At 42.3% G+C, this 24134-nt stretch overlaps 1 protein-coding gene and 1 long non-coding RNA gene across 6 annotated transcripts in view; both read right to left on the bottom strand.

The window, feature by feature from the left end:
• Window positions 1-363: 363 nt before the first annotated feature.
• Window positions 364-11785, bottom strand: LOC148146117 (uncharacterized). The gene is made up of 2 exons (XR_015760723.1): window positions 6192-11785; window positions 364-3275 (listed from the first exon to the last, which is right to left on the bottom strand). It is a non-coding gene; the product is annotated as an uncharacterized LOC148146117 (long non-coding RNA).
• A 5354-nt stretch (window positions 11786-17139) lies between these two features.
• Window positions 17140-24134, bottom strand: part of LOC122564808 (putative G protein-coupled receptor 82) — a 90515-nt gene continuing 83520 nt past the window's right edge. For all 5 annotated transcript variants that reach the window (XM_043720080.2, XM_087998479.1, XM_043720077.2 and 2 more), the window contains exon 2: window positions 17140-22311. In XM_043720080.2, coding sequence (XP_043576015.1) covers window positions 21315-22307 — 993 coding nt within the window. In that variant the 5' untranslated portion in view covers window positions 22308-22311 and the 3' untranslated portion in view covers window positions 17140-21314. The remainder of the gene's footprint in view (window positions 22312-24134) is intronic.

Here is a 24134-nt window from a genome sequence, read left to right as displayed (position 1 = left end):
ACATGTAGGTTTATACATGTGCTAACAGCATTGTGGATATACTCACACCACAGGGACTGCAGCAGTTCAAGAAAGCTGCTCATCGCCATATTTTCAAGGGCAGCTAGGGGGAGATGCTAGTGTTGTGCTAATGACACTGAACTCGCAACCTAGAGGCCTAGCCTAAGGCTCTGGGAACTTGTGTTCAAATTTCAGCAGGGCAGCTGGTGGAATTTATATTTAATGACTTAATCTGGATTTTAAGACTAATCTGTGTAATTTTGTCCCCATCAACTAATATCAAATGTTGCAAGAAAAACCCATCCTTTGGGTGTGAGAAACAAAAGCTCACTCACTTCAATAATTTCAGTCCAAGACCAAAAATCTGAAACAGTAGTGCCGTTTATTTGTACACTTGCAAGTGGGTGCAATGTCTAATGCCAGGTAAGACAATGACAAATGCACATCAAATCCAACAAACTCTCGAAATTTATACAATTTGAATCCCCATATTTTTTCTTATTTCATTGTTTGCCCCCTCCTCCGCTTACATCACTCATTTCCTTAAGACTGATCCCACAACTTCTGTTTATCCGGCCTTGTCCGTGACAAATGCCTATCTCTGGCCCCCATAAGGTTGTTTGACGTCATCTCACTGCAGGTCACCGCTAGGCATATCCTTTCTTTATCAGCATTTATTCCTCTCCGGAGGCCACTCTGACCTTTATGACCTCTTTAATTAGGGTTTGTTCCTGTGTCCCCATACAAGTGGGAAAACAGATGTTTATACAGGCCTCTCTTCACAGCATTTTATCTAGTGCTTGTATTTCTACCATTGTTTTGTAATCACGTCTCATGCTGACATATCATTTTTAACGGATTATATATTTCCTCATTCTTGCTAAGTCAGCTCTCGGCCAAAACAATCCCAAACTAATGTGAATTCATTTACTCTCTTTCAGAACTTATAATTTGCAGAAATAACATTAATTCACCTATATCCCATAATTTCCCCTTTTTCTTTTGATTACCATTTGTTATCTTCTGCATTCTTGTCTCTTTTTTTTTTCTTTAAACATCGTTCCCAAAATTCGCAAGCATCATTTCAGAGATTTCATCCATCTTGGTTTCACTCATCTCCTCATTATTTAGTCGATAAAGTTCCTCTGTCTGATTCCCTCTTAGGGGCATCTGTTTCATCAAGGCTGTTTCAATCAGTCTTTGGGTGAGCCCTCGTATACAGGGTATAACACAACAGCCAATGGCCACCAATACCCCGACTACTATTATCAGGGAAGTAAGGATAGAAACCACCACCCCCTTCCATTTTCCAAACCAGGATTCAAGCCATCCCGTGAGAGATGTGTCTACTCCTGAATTCTCAGCCAGTTCCTCTGCTAAAGTAGTCAATCCCCGTAAGGCCCGAGTAATTGAACCATCAGGCGCAGTATTATTAGGAATAAAGGTACAACAGCTTCCTCCTAACATCACACATACACCCTTTTTCTGCTAAAATCATATCAAGGGCTATTCTGTTTTCCCATGCCATCCTACTTGTCGCATCAAGCTGGCCTGATATTCCTTTAACCGCATCTCTTGTATAATTTATAAATCGCTGTTGATTATAGAAAATGTAATTTATCCAATCTACATTTTTATTAATTGTTACCCACCAAAAGAGAGCTGACTCAAAGCCTGCTGCAATCTGGTTACGAGCCTTGAATTCATCAGGCACTCCCCTAGGGACTCCTACCGAGTCGAGATAAATCCTGTCATCAAAAGAAGTATCTAACAGTAATCTCTTACCCCTTCCCTTTTTCCCCATGATCTTTTCCTTCTCAAATGCCTAGGTAAATGGAATTGCCAATTGTACAATTGCACATATCCCTCTCCAATTCGGAGGTAGCGTGGGTCTCAATATTTTGCCTCCACAGTACCACCACAGATCCGCTCGGGGAACCTTTAGTGCTGAGTAGTTCCCTCCCTTCTCCGTTTCGGTAACATTCTTAATCTCTGTACATAATTTCAGCTCCTCCAAATCTCTCGGTCGACTTGTACCTCGCCTGCGCACACACGACGTGTGATTTCCGACTGCGGCTGAAAACGTGGTGGGGAACTTTTGCATCTTTCTTCTCCAATGGAGGGAACATCAGAGATAGGGAGGTACAATTCCTATCATTCCATGCAGTCCCATCCTGGTACAGGGCTATCATACATTTCATGCCCTTCCTGTCTCGCTTCCACCCGAGCGGAAAGGAAATCACCTGGGCCACTGGCCTACCGGAGGCACATCCATAGCAATTGCGTTTGTTCATACTTTTTACAGTATACTTTACCCATTCAACCCAGGCATTTGCATCCCCGTACCCAGTTTCTATTTCGATGGTCTGTTTCAAGTCGTTTACCTCTATAATTTTTACTACTTTAGGATCATCGGGAGAGGTGAAGGGTTGATCTTATTACCCAGTAATTCTATCCGTTTTCCCTGTCCTACACTAATTCGAAAACAACAGCCCGAGAAATCATTCCCGTTTGCTTTCATTTAATTGTATCTCATAGGTTCCCCCCCTCCCCAAATTGCTTCGTGCCATGTGGTTTTCCTTATCGTTAAGTATATTGGGTTACACTTTTTATCGAGACAATCGCGAGCTGGTCGGAAGGGGGCCCGGTGTACTATGACGAGACCATTATACCAAGTACCATCCCCGAGGCCATCCCCATAGGACTTAAGATGTATCTCAGAGCTGCGGTACTGTCTTTGATTAGCTACATCCCCACAATTTACTAAACTGCATGCATCAGTGTCAATTACTTGTGGATTATCAGACTCAGGAACCGTTAATAATACATATGAAACTGATATTTGACAAAATCCCAATACTAAGAGGGCTAGCATCATAACTCTAAGCATTCCCAGTATTCTAATCATCATGCTGAAGCACAAAAAGACTTAATATACAATCTTACAGAAATAATCCCGCGCTCGCGCCGCCACTGTATAGTCAGTTACTCAAAGTCTCTTTAGTCTGAGTTTTAGTGGGTCTTGCATTGATTCGGCTGTCCAGACTTCTTCCTCAGCTGGAGGGTCCACAGGCCGTTTGATCCGAGTGTAATGAGTCCAGCATTTTTCCGTCATCCTTATTGCCGTTTCGGTAGTTAAAAGAGCCTGGTACGGCCCTTCCCAGTCCGGCTGCAATTTAGTCTCTGTCCATGATTTTACTAAGATCCAATCACCCAGCAGGATGGGGTGAACAGTGAATTCAAGGGGCGGAGTCTGTGCCAATAAACCCTGTTTCCTGAGGAAGGACAAAGAGGAGGACAAGCCCAGTATATACTTCTTTAAAAACAAATCTTTAGTTTCGGGAATCGGCAATTCTCCATTCGTTCCCAGATAAGGTAATCCAAATAAGATTTCATAGGGGGATAGTCCCAAATCTTTCCTCCACCAAGGTACAAGCCGAAAAGGCATCCTTTAAATCTATCACACTAAACCATCTGTGGTCATGAGGGATCTTACTTAATAACGTGTAGGGGTGCCTGATCTGTACTATTCGATTCAATGTTCTCAAATCCTGCACCAATCGATAAGTTCCATCAGATTTCCGCACTGGTAGAATTGGGGTATTATAAGGAGACATATATGGCTCCAATAGCCCATCTCTAATCAGTCCTGCAATTACTGGCTGCAGTCCTCGTGTACCTTCTATGGAAATGGGATATTGTCGTTCACAGACAACGTCTCCTTCCCATTTTAAACTTATTAAAAGGGGAGGGATCTGTAGTTTTCCATGATTCCCTTCTCTAGCCCATACAATAGGGTCTACCTTTCTCTCTGCATCCTCTGTCAACCTCGCCAGTTGTACAACTAATTCCTTTTTCCTGAATTCCAATCTCCAGTCCTAAGAGGATAATTAAGTCTCTCCCCGGTAAGTTACTTCCTATATCAGGGATATACAGCAGTTCCCCTGTGACCCTATCCTTAGGACCTTCTATCATCATAGGTTTAAATACTGGAACAGTAAATCCTTCCCCTTTTACCCCCGAAATAGTAATTGACCGTGTCGACATTTCTACCTTCTTTGGTTTAAAATTCAGCGATGCCCGTGCTGCCTCCGTACTACTAGGAAGACTACCTCTTCCCTACAGGGTCCCACCTTCAGGTTTATCAAGGGTTCCTGGTGGGCCCCCTTAATGTAATTAAATAACATTAATTCACCTATATCCCACATGGGGAAAGAACCTGCCATCCTTCCCCAGTCTGGTCTCCATGTGACTCCAGACCCACAGCAATGCAGTTGACTCTGGAACCATCAGCAAACCATTTAGTTCAAGGGCACTTAGGGACAAGAAAATAATGCTAGAGTTCACAGCAATACACACATCCCAAGAACAAATCTTTAAAAAGTGCTGATTAGGAGCAATTTTCTTCGTAATGGATAAGTCACTCTGTCTGCCCTCATGTCCTGTTCTCACTTCTTCTCCAGTCTGAGGGAGACTCCAAGTAGGATATTCATGGATCAAACATTCCACTTCTCCTGGTGACTCCCGTGAAGTAGAGCAGCACATTTTTCACTCATATAGATAGTGTTAGTGAACTTTTGATAAAGCATCCCAAAAAGCTGTCTCGGATGTTTCAAATGTTTAAACTCCCAGAAGCAGGTGAATGGGAAATGGTGATAAACCTTTAAGAATTGTTCACAATCCTCAAAAAAAATACCCTTTTCCCGTTCAACTGGTTGCTATTAGGAATATGCATGAAGCCAAATACTCATCTCAAAATGCTGTGTGGCTTCTGTCCCTGACAAGACCTCCCCACATTTAACAAGGTGCCAAACAAGAATGGTGAACACAAGTGAAACAAACATTGCCGATCAACACCCAACTCCTGTTCAGAGGTAGAGACACAACCCCTGCACCAGAAGAGGGACTTGACTCAGTCTTTTTTTTTTAACCTTTTTTTTCTGACTAACCTGTTCAGAGATTTATTACACACCTCTGGTGCAGATGGAACTTGAGCCCAGGTCTCCCCATGCAGGGGTAGGGTCACTACCACTATGCCACAAGAGGGTCCCAGTCAATTCTTTTGTTTTACTTAACCTATTTTTCTAATCAACCTGTTCAGAGATGGTATTGTACACCTCAACTTAGGTCTTTTTTTTCCTCCAAATCACCATGGTGTTTTTTGTAAGAAAGAAAAATGTTGACACTGTTGCAAATAGACTTTTTTTCTCTCCACTAGAAAAACACCCATGTGGCCAATTGAATATTTACAAGCAAAGCCTGTTAAGGGCATTGCTAACAATCAACACCAACCTTGACCACTGATACTAATGAGGCTCATTAATGTCCCTCAACATCGCTACAGCATGGTTCTCCAGGTCAAATATTCTTAATTGCAGCTCAATTAAAAGCTATTGCCATCAGTAATTAATTTAATAAAGTACCCAATGCAATCACAGATCGCTTTAAGAATGTGCTGAAAATTAAGCAAACATTGATCCAAAATGAGATGTCCTCCAAAAAGCTGTGATCAACTGTAGCAATGTTGAATGTGTGGTTTGACTGTGGAAGAAAAGTTTGAAATACTTATGAAGTCTAGACCCTGTCAAGCCAGAGAAAAGTGATCAATGTGTTGGGGGTGCAATCAGATCTAGCTAAGTTTGAAAAATAACAGATCTAATTTTGGAACAGCAAAAGATTTACATAATTTTGAGCTATGTATTTTAATCCATTGGTGGCTTGAGGTGAGAGTATATTACTTGCCATTAATCCTCCTTTTTAGATATTTTCTAATCATTCTGTTCAGAGATATTATTACACCTCTCGGAGCAGGTGGATTATTAAACCCAGTCCTTCTGGTCCTGGGGGTAGGAATACGTTGCTAATACTAAAGCTCTGTCTAATTATCAGGGTAGAGGATAGACAGTAAATCTAAACAAAATAGGGTGCTTTTCTGACATACATGAGGTAATTAAGTGCATGAAAGCAATAGGCACAAGCTACATTGACTAGTTAGGAATAATTACTTTTGATTATTAGGAAATAATTAGAATCCCATCAGGATCTTGTGCAAGAATGCCTGATTCTCTGCATAAAGACTGGATGAAATCATCAGATTTGATGGTGCTTCAGTAACTTAAATATTAACATTTTCAAAACCTTATGCCTGGATAACAATTTGCAGGCAAACCAGCATCTCAATCCATACTCACCAAACCCTGCATTCTTGAATTGCTGCAGACCTTCAGATGAAGGTACACCTGAAGTGCTGTTGGGTAAGGAGCTCCAGGATTTTGACTGAGTGACAGTGAAGGAACAGTGATAGAGCTCCAAGTCAAGAATGTGTGTGTTGCTTGGAGGAGAATTTGGCATTCACGATGTCCCCATGCATTTCCTGCCCTTGTGATTCTAGGTGAGCCTTGTCCAACAATGTGACCTGCCGAGGGGTCTTGTGTTTTCCACAAGGTCATTGGTCAAAATGTGTAACTGGAAGAATGTGTAATGGTGCTGCTCCTCCAGTCAGCCAGCTATCTCCCATGTTTGCTGTTATTAGGCTCAAAAATAAGTAAATGCAGGAGAAAAACCCTGTTGTTCGCTGTTCCTCCAAACGATGACACATCAGTGGTTTCACAGCCTCGGGCCTGGAGCCGTGGTGATGTATCTACAGGGTAGGGACTGGAAAGCCTGCAGAAGTCAATTGTTTGGGGAGGAGGATAAAGAGAAGCAAAGGGCTGTCGAGAAGGGTTGGGAATGAGAATCGAATGGGCCATTGTGATAGCTGGGGAGGGTGGGGGCGAGGTCAGGATCAGAGGGAGGGGTAGGCCAAGTTTCAGGGTGAATGACTCGGACTGAGCCAGATGGCATAACTGCATTTGCCCACTTCCACCACCTCACCCTTGCCACAAAACTTATTCACAAAAAAGACTTGGAGGGGAACCCACTTTTGGCTCACACCTTCAGCTGATTTCTGCTGAGCTCAGCTCACAGCCTACACCACCAAAGGCAAAGAAAGGTTAATGTTAATTAAGTTCAACTCCTCATCTCAACCCTGGTCCCCACCCTTTTCAACCAATGTGTCTCTGCCTCTCGATCTGCTTTTTAACCAAAAAGGCACAAAGAAAGTTATTAGTTAGCTCTGCTGCTTGGTATGTTTTAATGGTCAATTTCATTAACTACTTATTTAAATAATAACATTGATGTCATAGCATTCCAAGCTATGGGCTTAGTGCAGGTATGGGTAATGGTTTAATATTTGGCAGGACAGAATCGATGACCTGAAGGCCCTCTTCTGTATGGTATAAAAGGAGAACAAAAACTTAAATATTATGAATGTATTGCTTTGAAATTGTTCCTCTTTCTAAAATGTATATTTCCTATTGTGGATATCTTTCTGAACTTTGCACAATGGCCCCTTTGTCAGTTTTTCATAGCCCATCAGTTTTAGACTTTGACTGCCATGCAGACTGTTTTTTGGAGTAAGCCTCTTGATTAATAAGTAATAATTGGAATTTAAGTAATGAAGTAAGGTTTATTAATTAATTTATTTTTTAATCCAGGAATCACTAGTTTTTTGAGATGATATGCTTCTTCATGTGAGATGTGGGAAATTGGGGACAGTTTGTACGTACCTGACAACTACATCTGCAGGAAGTATGTCCACCAACAGTTCCTGCCAGACTTCATGGATGGCTGGAGAACCAGTTGGACCTACTTAGGAGCATCCAGTTAGCACAAAGTATCATTTCAGGGTCACGGCTATACCCAAGATTGATGCAGATAAATGGGTGACTGCCTGGAGTCAGTGCAGAGACCACTGCAGCTATCCCACTTTCAAACAAGTTACCATTTTGGATTCTGTTGGGGTGGGGGGGTGGGGCAGGCAATGGTCAATCAGCAGTAGACAAAATGGTGGCCACACAGCTGGCTCTGTTGTACAGCAGGGAGGGTCAAAGAGCAGATGAACGGTGATAGTTGGCAACTCTATAGTCATGGCTCAGATTAGCATTTCTGTTCTGGCAAGTAAGACTTCAGGATGGTATAGGTAGTAGTTGCTTCCCTGATGCCAGGGTCAAAGATGTATTATGCACTTTGGTAGGACGAACGGAGGCATAGACTATTTTGTAAATAGGAAAGGTTTTAGCAATCTGAAGCACAAAGGGACTTGTGAGTCCTAATTCAGGATTCTTTTAAGGTTAACACACAAGTTCAGTTGGCAGTTAGGTAGGCAAATGTAATGTTAACATTCATTTCAAGAGGGCTAGAAAACAAGAACAGAGAAGTATTGCTGAAGCTATATAAGGCTCTGGTCAGTTTTGGGCCTTCTATCTAAGGGAAGATGCCCTGTCCTTGGAGGGAGTCCAGAGGAGATTTACAAGTAAGATCCCAGGAATGACGAGTGGTTGATAGGGCTGTACTGGATGGAGTTTAGAAGGATGAGAGGGAATGTGATTGAAATGTACAGAATACTAAGAGGTCTGGGTAGAGTGGACATGGAGAAGACAGTAGGAGAGATCAGGATCCAAGGGTACAGACACCAAGTGAAGGATCAAACCTTTAGACCTCAGATGGGGAGGAATTTCTTCAGTCAGAGGGTGGTGAATCAGTGGATCTCATTGCTGCAGAAGGCTGTGGAGGCTAAGTCCTTGAGTGTATTTAAGACAGAGATAATTAAGTTCTTGATTGGGGATTAAGGGCTATGGGGAGAAGGCAGGAGAATGGGGTTGAGAAAAATATCAGCTATGTGTGTGAGGCAGAGCAGACCTGATGGACTAAATGGCCTCAATCTGCTCCTATATCTTATGGTCTCAGAGTAGGTGTAGGACATTCTGACAGGGGAGAGTGAACAACTCTCTGAACATAGAGAGTGTTTTAGAACTAACCACAGAGCCATGAAAGGTGTTGAGGTCTGACACAAGGAATTTAGGGAGTTAGGCAGAAAGTTATAATGTAAGACCTCAAAGATTGTAATCTCGGGAGAACTCCCCATGCCAGTGAGGCCAGAAATAGGAAGATAGTCCAGTTGAATAATGGTGGCTAAAAAGCTGCTATATGAGGGAGGGATTCAAATATCTGATTCATTGGGATCTTTTCCAGGGTAGATGGGACCTGTACAAAAGGATCGCACAGTGGCTAAGTGGTTAACACTGCTGCCTCACAGCGCCAGGGACCCAGGTTCGATTCCAGCCTTCGGCAACAGTCTGTGTGGAGTTTGCACATTCTCCCCGTGTCGGTGTAGGTTTCCTCCCACAGTCCAAAGATGTTCAGGTTAGGTGAATTGGCTGTGCTAAAATTGCCCATAGTGTTCAGGGATGTGTAGGTTAGATGCATTAGTCAGGGATAAATATAGGATAAGAGGGTAGGGAAATGGGTCTGGGTGGTTTACTCTTCGGAAGATCGATGTTGACTTGTTGGGCCGAAGGGCCTGTTTCCATCTTGTAGGGATTCTATGAAAAAACATGGGTTGTACCTAAACTGGAGGGACATTAATATCCTCGAGGGGATGTTTGCTAGTTCCACTCAGAAGGATTTAAACTACTATGACAGGGGAGGGCAGGAAGTGGAGCAGCATGTGAGGAGAAGGTAGAGGTTAATAAGATGAACAAACAGAGCTTGTTCAATGCACAAGGCAGGACAATAAATAGTGTGTTGAGTAAGCCAGGAGGGAGAAATAATAAAAAGATGCTGAAGGACAAGATAAAGCCAAAATTTGAGTTCTTTATCCAAATGCACGGAGTGTAAGGAGCAAATTAAATGAGCTTCAGGCACAGATTCAAATTGGAAACTGTGATAGAGTAGCTGTGATGGAGACATGGCTACAGATAGTCAGAACTGGGAACTAAACATACCAGATTATAAGATTTATAGGAGTGATAGAGAAAATGGCAGAGGGGTGGAGTAGCATTATTGATTGGAAACAGAATCACTTCTCGCTTGTGAGGGAGGGTGTAATGAGGGGAAAGCACCCAGTAGAGACCTTATGGGTGAAACTGAGGAAACGTAACTGAGGAAAACCACAACATTATCTCATATAGACGACCCGGAAGCAGCTCAGAAGTGCTAGACTGAAATTAGGCAACTATGTAGCAAAGAAAGAGCAATATGAATGACAGATTTGGAAGGACAGACAAGCACCTTTTAGAAATGTATCTGTGACGATTTCCTATGGCCACATGTCTTGGACACAATGAGGAGACAAACAAAATTGAGTCTCATAATGAGTAATGAGCCTGATTTAATTAGTGACCTAGCTGCTCATGAGCATTTGTCAAATAGTGATCATAACATGATCGAGTTTCGTGTCATGTTTGGAAGAGATAAGCAAATATCGGATATTAGAATTTCGGATTTAATTAAGGCAAATTTTAGTCGGGTGAGGCAGGGACTGATCAGAGTTAACAGGGAAGCTCTGCTGATAGGTAAATCAGAGTCAAGAAGTGTGCCACTGGGAAAGCACAGCTGGTCAGGCAGCATCCGAGGGGCAGGAGAATCGACGTTTCGGGCATAAGCTCTTCATCAGCTTATGTTCGAAACATTGACTGACCTGTTCCTGCAGGGCCACGGGGGTAGGGTAAATGGGTCAGTCCGGATGGCCAGAGCGTCGGAATAATTTGATGGCCTGCTTTCACACTGTACGGATTCTATTATTCTATGAGCTGAGGGCAAATTGCTGACATGGATAGGAAATTAGTTGATTGGCAGGAAACAGAGAGTTGGAAAAATGGATGAGTACTCAAATTGGCAGGACGTGACCAGTGGTATCTCCCAGGGATCTGTTTTGGGTCCTCAAATATTCACAACATTCATTAACAACTTGAATAGTGGCAAAAAAAGACAAATGTCCAAATTTGCTGATGGCACAAAATTGGGCAGTAATGTAGAAAACAGCATAAAATTACAACAGGATATTGATAGATTAGCAAACGGGCAAAGCTGTGGTAGATGGATTCTAATATAATCAAACATGGGGTTATCCATTTCAGACCAAGAAAGGACAGATCAGTGTAATTTTAATTTTAAGACACCCTGAACAAAGTGGATGCCCAACGAGATTTGGCGGTTCAGGTGCTTAACTCTAAATGTCACAAGCAGGTGCAGAAAATAGTCAAAAAAGCTAATGAAATGCTGACCCTCATATCTTAAAGGGCTGGAAGTATAGTGATGCAGTTATAGAAAATCCTAGTTAAACCCGTCTACTGTAAGCAGATCCTTAGGAAGGGTGTTTCGGCCCTGGAGAGATTTCATAGCAGGTTTACATAGATAGTAGCTGGATTTTGTAGATTCTTGAACTAGGGAGCATAATCTACGAATTAGGGCTCGACTATTCAGGAGAGATGTCAGAAAACACTTCCACACACAAAGAATAGTGAAGGTTTGGAACTCTCTTCCTCAAGTGACAATTGATGCTAATTCAATTGTTAAATTTAAATCTGAGATAGACAAATTTATATTAAGCAAGAGTATCAAGGGATCTGGTTCCAGGACATGCAAATGGAGTTAGTCCACAGATCAGCCATGATCTTATTGAATGGAAGAGCAGGCTCAAGGGGCTGAATAGCCTACTTCAATTCCTATGATTTGAGAGAAGAATTGAAATGTGGCAAGGCTGTCCTAGGATGGGACAAATTATTGGTCTGAAAGATGCAGTCAAAAATTGTCGCAGCCATCTGTTTATGGTACACACTGGTGCCACTATGCATCAGTGATGGAGGAAAGGGTTAGAGTCATAGAGTCATAGAGATGTACACCATGGAAACAGACCCTTCGGTCCAACCCATCCATGCCGACCAGATATCCCAACCCAATCTAGTTCCACCTGCCAGCACCTGGCCCATATCCCTCCAAACCCTTCCTATGCATATACCCATCCAAATGCCTCTTAATTGTTGCAATTGTACCAGCCTCCACCACTTCTTCTGGCAGCTCATTCCATACAAGTACCACCCTCTGTGCCCCTTAGGTCCCTTTTATATCTTTCCCCTCTCACCGTAAACCTATACCCTCTAGTTCTTGACTCCCCGACCCCAGGGAAAAGACTTTGCCTATTTATCCTATCTATGCCCCTCATAATTTTGTAAACCTCTATAAGGTCACCCCTCAGCCTCCGACGCTCCAGGGAAAACAGCCCCAGCCTGCTCAGCCTCTCCCTGTAGCTCAAATCCTCCAACCCTAGCAACATCCTTGAAAATCTTTTCTGAATATTTTCAAGTTTCGCAACATCTTTCCGATAGGAAGGAGACCAGAATTGCACACAATATTCCAATAGTGGCCTAACCAATGTCTTGTACAGCCGCAACATGACCTCCCAACTCCTATACTCAATACTCTGACCAATAAAGGAAAGCATACCAAACACCTTTTTCACTATCCTATCTACCCGTGACTCCACTTTCAAGGAGCTATGAACCTGCACTCCAAGGTGTCTTTGTTCAGCAACACTCCCTATGACCTTACTATTAAGTGTATAAGTCCTGCTAAGATTTGCTTTCCCAAAATGCAGCACCTTGCATTTATCTGAATTAAACTCCATCTGCCACTTCTCAGCCCATTAGCCCATCTGGTCAAGATCCCGTAGTAATCGGACGTAACCTTCTTCGCTGTCCACTACATCTCCAATTTTGGTGTCATCTGCAAACTTACTAACTGTACCTCTTATGCTCGCATCCAAATCATTTATGTAAATGACAAAAAGTAGAGGACCCAGCACCGATCCTTGTGGCACTCCACTGGTCACAGGCCTCCAGTCTGAAAAACAACCCTCCACCACCACCCTCTATCTTTTACCTTTTAGCCAGTTCTGTATCCAAATGGCTAGTTTTCCCTGAATTCCATGAGATCTAACCTTGCTAATCAGCCTCCCATGGGGAACATTGTCAAAAGCCTTACTGAAGTCCATATAGATCACATCTACTGCTCTGCCCTCATCAATCCTCTTTATTACTTCTTCAAAAAACTCAAACAAGTTTGTGAGACATGATTTCCCATGCATAAAGCCATGTTGACTACCCCAATCAGTCCTTCCCTTTTCAAATACATGCGCATCCTGTTCCTCAGGATTCCCTCCAACAACTTGCCCACCACCGAGGTCAGGCTCACTGGTCTATAGTTCCCTGGCTTGTCCTTACCACCTTTCTTAGACAGTGGCACCACGTTAGCCAACCTCCAGTCTTCCGGCACCTCACCTGTGATTATCGATGATACAAATATCTCAGCAAGAGGCCCAGCAATCACTTCTCTAGCTTCCCACAGAGTTCTCAGGTACACCTGATCAGGTCCTGGGGATTTATCCAGCTTTACCCGTTTAAAGATATCCAGCACTTCCTCCTCTGTAAAATGGACATTTTGCAAGATGTCACCATCTATTTCCCTACAGTCTATATCTTCCATATCCTTTTCCACAGTAAATACTGATGCAAAATACTCATTTAGTATCTCCCCCATTTTCTGCGGCTCCATACAAGCAGACCTGAAACAAAAACAGAAATTGTTGTAGAAACACAGCAGGTCTGGCAGCATCACTGCATCTGCTCTGATGAAGAGTCATTGGACTCGAAACGTTAATTCTGCTTTCCTCCCACAGACACTGCCAGACCTGATGAGTTTCACCAGTAATTTCTGATTTTGTTTTGGTACAACTCCTTTATTGGGCTACAAACCAACTTCAGCATGCAGCAATGATACACTCCTAAAGGAGGTCACCTTGCTTCAATGTCATAATAAAGCGTATGGCTGCAATACAATGTTGAACCTGGTTTAGCAAGTAATTAGTGGTCTTTATGGACCTTTGGTCACTCATGAAATTAAAGTAAAACAGATTTAAATGTGAACTTTCACTCACATTTTAAATATTCCATCTTGAAACTGAGATCTGAAACTGGTTCGAAGGTAGAAGACAGAGGGTAGTGGTGGACGGTTGCTTTTCAGACTGGTGGTGCGACCAGTGGTGTGCCACGAGGATTGGTGCTGAGTCCACTGCTTTTTGTCATTTATATAAATGATTTGGACGTGAATATAGGAGATATAGTTAGTCAGTTTGCAGATGACATTAAAATTACAGGTGTAGTGGACAGCGAAGAAGGTTACCTCAGAGTACTACAGGGTCTTGATCAATGGGCTGAGGACTGGCAGAAGGAGTTTAATTTACATAAATGTGATGATTTCATTTTGGGCAAGCAAATCTTAGCAGGACTTATGCACTGAATGGTGATGTCTTAGGGAATGTTGCTGAACAAAGAGACCTTGGAGTACAGGTTCATAGTTCCTTGAAAGTGGAGTCGCAGGTAGATAGGATAGTGAAGAAGGCATTTGGTATGCTTTCCATTATTAGTCAGAGCATTGAGTATAGGAGTTGGGAGGTCAGGTTGTGGCTATACAGACATTGGTTAGGCCACTTTTGGAATATCGTATGCCATTATAGAGTCTTAGAGATATCCAGCATGGAAACAGACCCTCAGGATTTTAAGAAACTTAAAAGGGTTCAGAAAAGATTTACAAGGATGTTGCAAGGGTTGGGGGGGGGGGGGGGGGGGGTGAGCTATTGGGGGAGGCTGAATAGGCAGGGGCTCTTTTCCCTGGAACGTCAGAGGCTGAGGGATGACCTCATAGAGATTGACAAAAACACGAGGGGGATGGTTAGGGTAAACAGACAAGGTTAGGGTAAACAGACATCACCCCTGGGATGCGGGTGTCCAGAACTAGAGGGCATAAATTTAAGGTGAGAGGGGATGGTGGGTAAGCTGCTTTGTCCTGGCTGGTATCAAGTTTCTTGAGTGTTGTTGGAGCTGCACCCATCAAGGCAAGTGAAGTGTATTCTATCAGACTCCGGACTTGTGCCTTGTAGATGGTGAACAAGTAATGGGGAAGTGAACAAGCTGGAAGATGAATCAATCATCACAGAATTCCTAGCATCTGATCTGCTCTTGAAGCCACAGAACTTATATGTGCAATCCAGATTAGTACTTGGTCAATGATGCTGCCACCACCCCCCATCCCCCACCCCCCACCCCCAATCAACCACCCCATCTCCCTCTTGCCCCCACCCTCAGGATGGTTCTAGTACTAGGCCATTCAGGAATGCATAGGAATTAGTTAAGTCTAGAGGTAACAAAATCATGAATCAGGATTTGGCAGACGATGAGATTGAATAAGCAAGAGTCAGGTGATATCTGTGGAAATAATGAATAGAGTGATAGCACAACGTGAAGTCAGAAATTCACTTTGAAGCCACATTTGAAACTAACAGTCTATGTCTATCTTGGTCAGTTATCGTTGAGAGGGATGAAGTCAGTGAATGGGGAATTAACCTGGCACCAGGACTGGAAATAATGGCTTCTGTCTTTGCATTATTATTGGAGGATATTATTTGTGACACATTTGTTGACCTCCTAGACAGAACTGCTACTCTTAGCATTAATAATAGAGGTCCTGTCTCCCTGAGCAAGTAACATTCTTGAAGAGCAGACTACGTTAGTGGGTGATGGCAGTTCAGTTAATGTTGTAGTATTTTGTTTCCAGAATGCCTTCAATAAAGGGCTGCAAGGAAGATTATTTAGATAAGAATTCATTGTGTGGTGTCAATAGTGAAAGGTTATGTTCAATATTAGATTGTGGGAAGGAGATGGCAGTGACAATGAAATTATTTAAAATTTGGGTGCAAAGGAGGTAGAAATGCAAATACAATAGTAACGTACACGTCCACGTAGTTATGTTTAGAAAATGAGTTAATGAGAAGGAGAAAGGTCTCAATATGGATAAATGCAGTGTGATGCATCTGAGGCTTGCTAATTCTAAGCATGTGTTTAGTATGCAAGAATAATAGGTGAAAGACGTAGGGTTCACAGAAGATATTCCATTGAAGATCGACAAGCACTGTGAGCTAGGACGTTAGGTTCAATTATTATGGCAGTGAAATTTAAAACAAAGAACTCTGGTTGAGATTTTTCTCAAATTGATTTACTCACAAGAATTAAAATTGGATGCACTATGTTTAGGTTATACCAAACCGTGCTACAACTGCACATATAATATTGCAGTCTGAATTCCATACATGACAGTTCCCTGAAGGGCGCCCAATCTGATACCAAATCTTAGGGATCTTCAACTTCAGGATGGGAGATGGATTTGAGAAACTAGATGTTCTTCATAAAAGAACATGGAGTGGAGGAAGTGAGATTTCAAAAGGAAAAATACATTGCACTAATTAGACAGTAGAAAGTTAGAAGGTGGTTAAGACTGGAGAATGGCAGGATGTGAACACAATGAACCTTTGTAACTACAGAATTAAAGTTAGTTGCTCAATCAGCAAAGCACTGAATCTCAATTTGTTTTTCCATTGTTTCTCTCATGAGATTGTGAGACTAGAGAACATGTCACACAGAGTTGCATTGTGTCTTGATTGGGCAGGCTGGTTGGACCACATGATGTTTACCCATCCTCCTTGGCCATGTGCTTGTATGTGATTAGGCAGGTCCCAACCTGGCCTTGTTCATGGAGATCTGAAGATAAGTGTTATATAACTGTAGAGATGTTTATTCCATGTGGGCAATGAGGTGAGCGCAACCGATTTTACCAAGGGTCAAATTCCATTTTTAACAAGTTGTATTCAGAGATTTTAACTAATACTTTGAATATTGAATTCCATGACTGAAAATATCAGAAATCAGTAATCTTCTTGTCTAATTTTCCAAATTGATTAGATTTTCAATAACACAATTCTAATTCTTCTGCATTTGCAATGGAAGTCTGATTTTTTTAGCCTCCACAATTATCTTTCGGCAGAAATAGAAACAATGCTTTAATGAAGAAATTGTCCGTGACCAACTTAAAATAACTCCTCAGCTTGAGATCTGTGATGTGTGTATTTGCAACATTTATCCATTCTGTCATTTCTTTGTTTTTTCTGGATTCTTATGGAATTGCATATGAAAGGAATCATTTACTTGTGGGAGCTTATCCAGAAGATACACACAGTCCAGAGCACTCCCATAATTGACCAACCTTTCATTCCCAATTACAATAAATGCCCACTGGTACTGGTGGTACTGCATTGCCCAGAGAACAAGAATTCTTGTTACTGTAAATTTTCTCAGTGATTTGTAAGCTCTCCTTTATGTGAGTCTTGCCTTAAAAGGTGAAAGAGTAAGTGAACTGTCACAAGCCGTATGATTTCATTTATAAACTTAAATCAGTTTATTAAAAGAAAGTCAGCACTAGCAGGAAGTCAATGCAGCAGATTTTGCTTGATTAAACAATTAAATTACATCTCTTAAGCTACAATGGTAATTAATAATGCCACAGTTTATTATTTTATGGAATCATAAAATCCCTACAGTGTGGAAACCGGCCATTAGGCCCAACAAGTCTACACTGACTCTCCGAGCAGTAACCCACTCACACCCATCCCCTTACCCTATAATTTTATATTTACCCCTGACTAATGCACCTAATCTACACATCCCTGATCACTACGGGCAATTTAGCATGGCCGATTCACCTAACCTGCACAACTTTGGATTGTGGGAGGAAACCAGAGCACCCGGAGGAAACCCACACAGACACGGGGAGAATATGGAAACTCCACACAGACAGTTGCCCGAGGCAGGAATCAAACTCAGGTCCCTGGCGCTGTGAGGCAGCAGTGCTAACCACTGAGCCAATGTGCCACCCTAAAGAGCAGAGGATGATCTGCAAAATAATTTCAGCATGAAATTCTGTGGAGGCATAGAATCCCTACAGTGTGGGAGCAGGCTATTTGGCTAGGTGGGTCCATACCAATTTTCTGAAGAGCATCCCACCCAGACCCATCTCCTTTTCCCTGTAATCCTGTATTTCCTGTGGCTAATCCACCTGACCTGCACACCTTTGGACTGTGGCAGGAAATCAGAGCCCCCAGAGGAACTGCACGCAGACACAAGGAGAATGTGCAAACTCCGCATAGACAGTTACCCAGGGCTGGAATCGAATTACCTAGGGCTTCCTGGTGTTGTGAGGCAATACGTGCCATGCCGTTCCTATGTTTCCACCTGTGGGCTTCACAGATATTGATAGCTAAACACTGTAGCTGATTAGAGTGACAAATATATCAATTTCCCAAGTGTCAAAGCCCTCTAATGTTGCTGGAGCTTGTGGATAACATGGTGCTGGCTTCTTCCTACGTGAATAGGAAGGGTTTAAAGGGATATGGGCCAAATGCTGGCAAATGGGACGAGATTAGTTTAGGAATTCTGGTCGGCAAGGATGAGTTGGACCGAAGGGTCTGTTTCCGTGCTCTACATCTCTATGACTCGAGTAGAGCAGTGGCCAGAGGTATATCCTACAAAGCAGCTCAGGATGCATCTGCTGCACTGAAGATCCAAGTCACTGACACGGACCATCCAGTGGAGGGGTTGCCACCACTGCAGTGATACCTCGACCGCTGTCGCCACAGTATATTTTAAAATATTTACAAGTTTTTACAGAATGCCTGCACTTTGACTTGTCTTTGTAGCCCCCTCCCTCTTACAGTGACTATGTCCAGGTCTCCTGCTGGGGCTCAGTACCTTGGCTGTTTCCATAAGGCCCAAATTTAAGGGCCTCAATTGTTTAATAGTGCTCCCATGGCCAGCCTGATAATGAGCCACCACTTTGCAAATCTTCTCCAGAGTCCCACTATTGCCACAACCATGTTCCTGCTCTGGAATTTAGGCTGGCATTGGGATTGGCAACTGGAAATGATATTTTAACCAGCTTTCCAGATCAATAACTTTTCATTGGAGCTGCAAACAAATTAAGTCTTCATGAAGGGCCATTGAAACATTCACCTTGTTTTTCTCTCTGCAGATGCTACCAGACTTTGTTAAGTATTTACAACACTTCCTGTTTTCATTTCATAATTCCAGCATCCGTAGAATTTTGCTTTTGCATTAGTGCGTGTTTGATAGACTGGGTTTTCTGATCCAACTTTGGCCCTAATTACTGATTACCATCATTGGAGTAGCAGAAACCTGTAGATTCGATATTTGAGTCCTGGTGAAAACCAATTTCTGTGGAGTGGTAGATGTGGATTTCGCACACCCAGTTCCATAGAGGGTGTGAACATGCTCTGGCTGTAACACTGCGCTGCAGACCCTGCTGGAGGAGCTCCAGAAGAAGACAGATCTCATGGAGATAAGAGGCAGAAAAAATCACAGCTTTGACATCCCATCACTCCCTCCTGTCATAGCTGGTGCTGTTCTCCCAATCCTCATGCAAATCATGGGGGACCCCTGGGAATATACCCTGGAATCTCTGAGAAAGTGGAGTAGCACGGCACTTTATCAGGTGAAACAGAAATCACTGGGAAAACCCAACAGGTCTGGCAGAGTCCGTGTACAGAAAACATTTCAAGTCCAGAGACCCTTCTTCATTCTTCAGCAGTTAACTCTGCTTTGTCTCCATAGACACTGCCAGACCTGCTGGGTTATTTCAGCAGTTTTAGATTTAGATTTAGATTAGATTTAGATTAGATTACAGTGTGGAAACAGGCCCTTCAGCCCAACAAGTCCACACCGACCTGCCGAAGCGAAACCCACCCATACCCCTACATTTACCCCTTACCTAACACTACGGGCAATTTAGTATGGCCAATTCACCTGACCCTGCACATCTTTGGATGGTGGGAGGAAACCGGAACACCCGGAGGAAACCCACGCAGACACGGGGAGAACGTGCAAACTCCACACAGTCAGCCGCCTGAGGCGGGAATTGAACCCGGGTCTCTGGCGCTGCGAGGCAGCAGTGCTAACCACTGTGCCACCGTGCCGTGCCGAAAACAGTTTCTGTTTTAGTTTCTGATTTCCAGCATCCCCAGCTCTTTGATTTCTTTTACCTTCATCAGGTGAAACTCTGAGAATGTCACAATAAATGCCAATAGAGTGGCTCTTGTGAGGTTTTGGAGGGACTCTTGTTTTTTTTGTGGATGATTACAGTGAAGAAGGTTACTTCAGAGTTAAACAGGATCTTGATCAGATGGGCTAATGAAATGTCAGTGCTGCATTTGGAAAAGCAAATCAGCACAGGACTTAGACACTTAGTGGTAAGGTCCTAGGGAATGTTGCTGAACAAAGAGACCTTGGAGTGCAGGTTCATATTCCTTGAAAGTAGAAACGCAGGTAGAGAGGATAGTGAAGAAGGCGTTTGTTATGCTTTCTTTTATTGGTCAGATTATTGAGTACAGGAGTTGGGAGGTCATGTTGCGGCTGTACAGGACATTGGTTAGGCCACTGTTAGAATATTGCGTGCAATTCTGGTCTCCTCCTATCGGAAGGATGTTATGAAACTTGAAAGGGTTCAGAAAAGATTTACAAGGATGTTGCCAGGATTGAAGGATTTGAGCTATAGGGAGAGGCTGAACAGGCTCGGGTTGTTTTCCCTGGAGCGTCAAAAGTTGAGGGGTGACTTAATAGAAATTTATAAAATTATGAGGGGCATGGATATGGTAACAGACAAAGTCTTTTCCCTGAGGTGGTGGAGTCAAGAATAGAGAGCATGGATTTAGGGTGAGATCGGAAAGATATAAAAGCGATCTAAATGGGCAACTTTTTCACACAGAGGGTGGTGCATGTATGGAAGTGCCAGTGGAAGTGGTGGAGGCTGGTACAATTACAGCATTTAAATGGCATTTGGATGGGTATATGAATAGGAAGGGTTTGGAGGGATATGGGCCAAATGCTGGCAGATGAGTCTAGATTAGTTGAGAATATCTGGTCAGCATGGATGAGTTGGATCGAAGGGTCTGTTTCCATGCTGTACATCTCTTTGATTGTGACAGATTGGTGAAAACTGGTGAAAGGAAACTAATGTTCCATCTTAATTGCCTGAATATTTCTGTTGGAATAACAAATTAATTGGTGATGTTTTTAATCTTGAGCCATTTGTTTCTTGGTGAGTTTTTTTTAATGCTCCAAGCTACTCAGTTTACCCCTGTTCTGGGGGTTTAATTTTGCATTGACTTTGGAGGAATTCTCGGGATTTTTTTGTGGAAGAGTCCACTTACTGCAAAGTCTTTGTTCATATTCTAACCACCAGCTAATTGTTTATCGGGGAGGCAGTTCCTTTTTTGTGTCCTCATATAGCTGCCTTACTTGTTTGTTCACGATTTTTGCCTCAGTACAAGTTCTTCATCTGAATGACGACACGGTGATAGTGATGTGCCAATAGTCAGATCATGCTGAAAACAGTTGGTGCTTTCCAACAACGACTCTTTACTACTTTAAAAAAATAGTAAATTCATAAGCACATTTCTGGAAACACCAGTGAGCCTCGCTGTCAAACTACTGAAGGCTTTGGTTTGTTTCTGTGGGCCTGTGATTCCAAAGATGATATCACATGTCAGATGACTTTCTCTTTGATCGGTTTTCCACGAAGGATTTTGACAGTAGGAAGTACAGAATAGGATTCAGGCAGCTGCTCAATGAAACAAGCCATAGTGTTATCAGTTTCACATGATGCGTCCCCAGGAGGTGCTCGCAGCTGCTGTTCTTCAATCTCTGCAGCCCAGTGACAATCTGATAAACGTGATAAGGCAAATGGCAGACAATGAATCCAGTCATTGCAGCGATGATGATCATCTGTGCTCGCACATGGATCACTCGATTGTGTTGACTTATGCTTTTTCTCCTCACCATGCACAGGTGCAGTGCTATTGATGCATAAGAAAATGCAAACATGGCTAAAATAATCAAAAAAATTACAGCGACTGCAACAAACGCATTGGCAGATACTCTTTTGCCATATTGCAACTGGATGTTATAACACACAGAATCCTGATCATTGGTAAAGTCCAATTCCTTGATGAAATAGTTTATATTCAGTGAAAGAATGGGGATTGTTGCCAATATCCAGGTGATGGTACAGGCATTCCGTGCAAAACTTGTATTATAGAACTTATTCAGCTGCATGTTGTTGGGCTTTACAATCATGGCATATCGGCTGATGCTGATAAATGCAAGGAAAATTGTGCTGCAGCTCACAGTATAGTAGAAACTGAAGTTAATGATAATCATTACAATGGTGCACGTAGGTGAATTCTCCTTCCAGGTGTCTCCCATGAAAAGCAATGTGGCTCTGAAGGGAAGTGTGAAGCAACCGATCAGATCAGCCATGGCAAGGTTCATCAAGTAAATGAGGATGCCGTGTTTCCTGTTGTGTTGCAAAAGCATCCATAAGGCAATGAAGTTGGCAGGCAGCCCAATACAAATAATGACTGAGTACAAGATTGGAAGAGTCACCTTTTCCAACCGGTTGGCTGTAAGGATGCAGTCGGAAGCGTTGTTTGTTACATTCATGATCATGAGGGTGTTGGTTTCCATTGTCATTCAGCTGGAAGAAAATGAATAGCGTTATCCATCTGAGTATGTGATATTTCAAGCATTTTCTTTTCACTGCTATATTTACAGAGGAACCTTGATTATCTGAACGACATGGCAGGGGATTATTTCGTTTGGATAATTGAATGCCGGATAACACAATTTAACCAAGCATCGGGACCTTGCGATCTTGTTTGGATAATCTGAAATTTGGATAATCGAATGCTGGATAATCGAGGTTCCTCTGTATAATGTATGGTTATAATCTAACAGGTTTAATTGAAATCATAGGCTTTCGGAGCATATCCCTTTGTCAGGTGAAAGGGTTAAACTCTGAAAGCCTGTGATTTTAAATAAACCGATTGGAGTATAACCTAGTGTGGTGTGACTTCTGACAAGGAAATTGCAAGACCATGAAGCATGAAGAATTGAGCAGAGGATCTACGTTTATGTAGATCATTGCTCCATCCATCTCAAAATTTAATTCATTTTAAGTACAGAAGTGAACACTACTATAAAAGGAGATTGGCTAAACAATCCTTTGGATGATTTGTATAAGATACAATCAGGTGGAATTTACAAAGTGAAAATGCTGTAGCATTGAAAAACCACCTGCTGTTAAATCTGATAAAATCTATTGTTTCTTTTTCATGAAAAATCAGAGCATGGTCATTCAGGACTTACTAACTAAATTACATTCTCTGAAATTTTATGTTTCAAAATTCCACATCCCACAATTTTCTTTACAGATTGTTTGTTACAGAAAATCATGGACATTCTCCCATTTTGCATTAAATGGTTTGCTTTTGAACCTCATTCAATTGGTGATAGAAATGACATGGGTGTGAAATAAATAATATTTTAGTTTGTTTTAGGTGCTGGCTATCACCAAGCAAGACACAAATTACATAGATTAAATCAATGAAATGTTGCCATGTCTGATAAAAAATATGATGAAACAGTGACACAAATCCTGCATAAAACCACCATTGACACAACTTGCTTTCCTCATTCTGGATGTAATCACTGGTTTGCAGATTGAGGGAAAAGAGCAAGTATGAAACAAATCATTGATCAGGAAGCTAGGCAAGTCATGCCACCATCTTTACAAGGATAGGAAAAGTTGTAAGGAACTCAGTCTTATCAGGTGCTGTATAAGGTAATGGTTCTGAAAGGGTTAATGTTTCAATCTGATGATGTCAGACAGTCTTGGATTGACAAATCAACTGATCAGTTCTGGATCTGGAGGGGCAGATCTGTCTTTTTTGTCCCCCGATTGTCTGAGAAACTATATTTAACCTGCTAATGTTACCTAACTGTTTTCCTGTAATAAAATGCATCTTGTTAAGTCAAGAGCTTCTTGTGAAGAGTCACTGGGTCCCACTGTAAATCAAATAGGCTCCGAGAGTCAACCTGGGAAAGAGGAGTGGTGGCTGTATTCTATAAACAAATACGCCGGGTATGTCACTGAAGGAAGGCACAAGATCACGATCTTTCGTCATTGTCTCAGGCTTAATGTGATATAACAAGAGTACATTATGTTGCAACAGTCTTGCTGTCATGTCTCTGGGTGGATTTTTTTTCAAAGCAGTCTAAGTGTTGAAATTTTTGCTGGCCAAAAAAAGCTAGCTGGACATGGGCCAGAGGAACCAGGTGCTTGCTGGTAACTTTAGTGTGGTGCAAGAATAATTTCTGGTCTTCAAGACACATAAAGTACCTTGAGGTGTAGTGTTTTAATGAAAAGGACTCTGGAGTCACATTCCTCATAAGATCCTTCGAGCTTGCTAAATCCACCAAGAGGTGTTGTAATTCTGTTATTCAGTCGAGTCAGTTGCC

This window comes from Chiloscyllium plagiosum, unplaced genomic scaffold (genome assembly GCF_037043375.1).
Source record: "Chiloscyllium plagiosum isolate Xiang-an unplaced genomic scaffold, Cpla_swu_hap1 HiC_scaffold_21, whole genome shotgun sequence".
NCBI classification, from domain to species: domain Eukaryota; kingdom Metazoa; phylum Chordata; class Chondrichthyes; order Orectolobiformes; family Hemiscylliidae; genus Chiloscyllium; species Chiloscyllium plagiosum.
The sequence above is the reverse complement of the archived record's forward strand: the minus strand, read 5'-3'. Positions and strand labels throughout refer to the sequence as shown.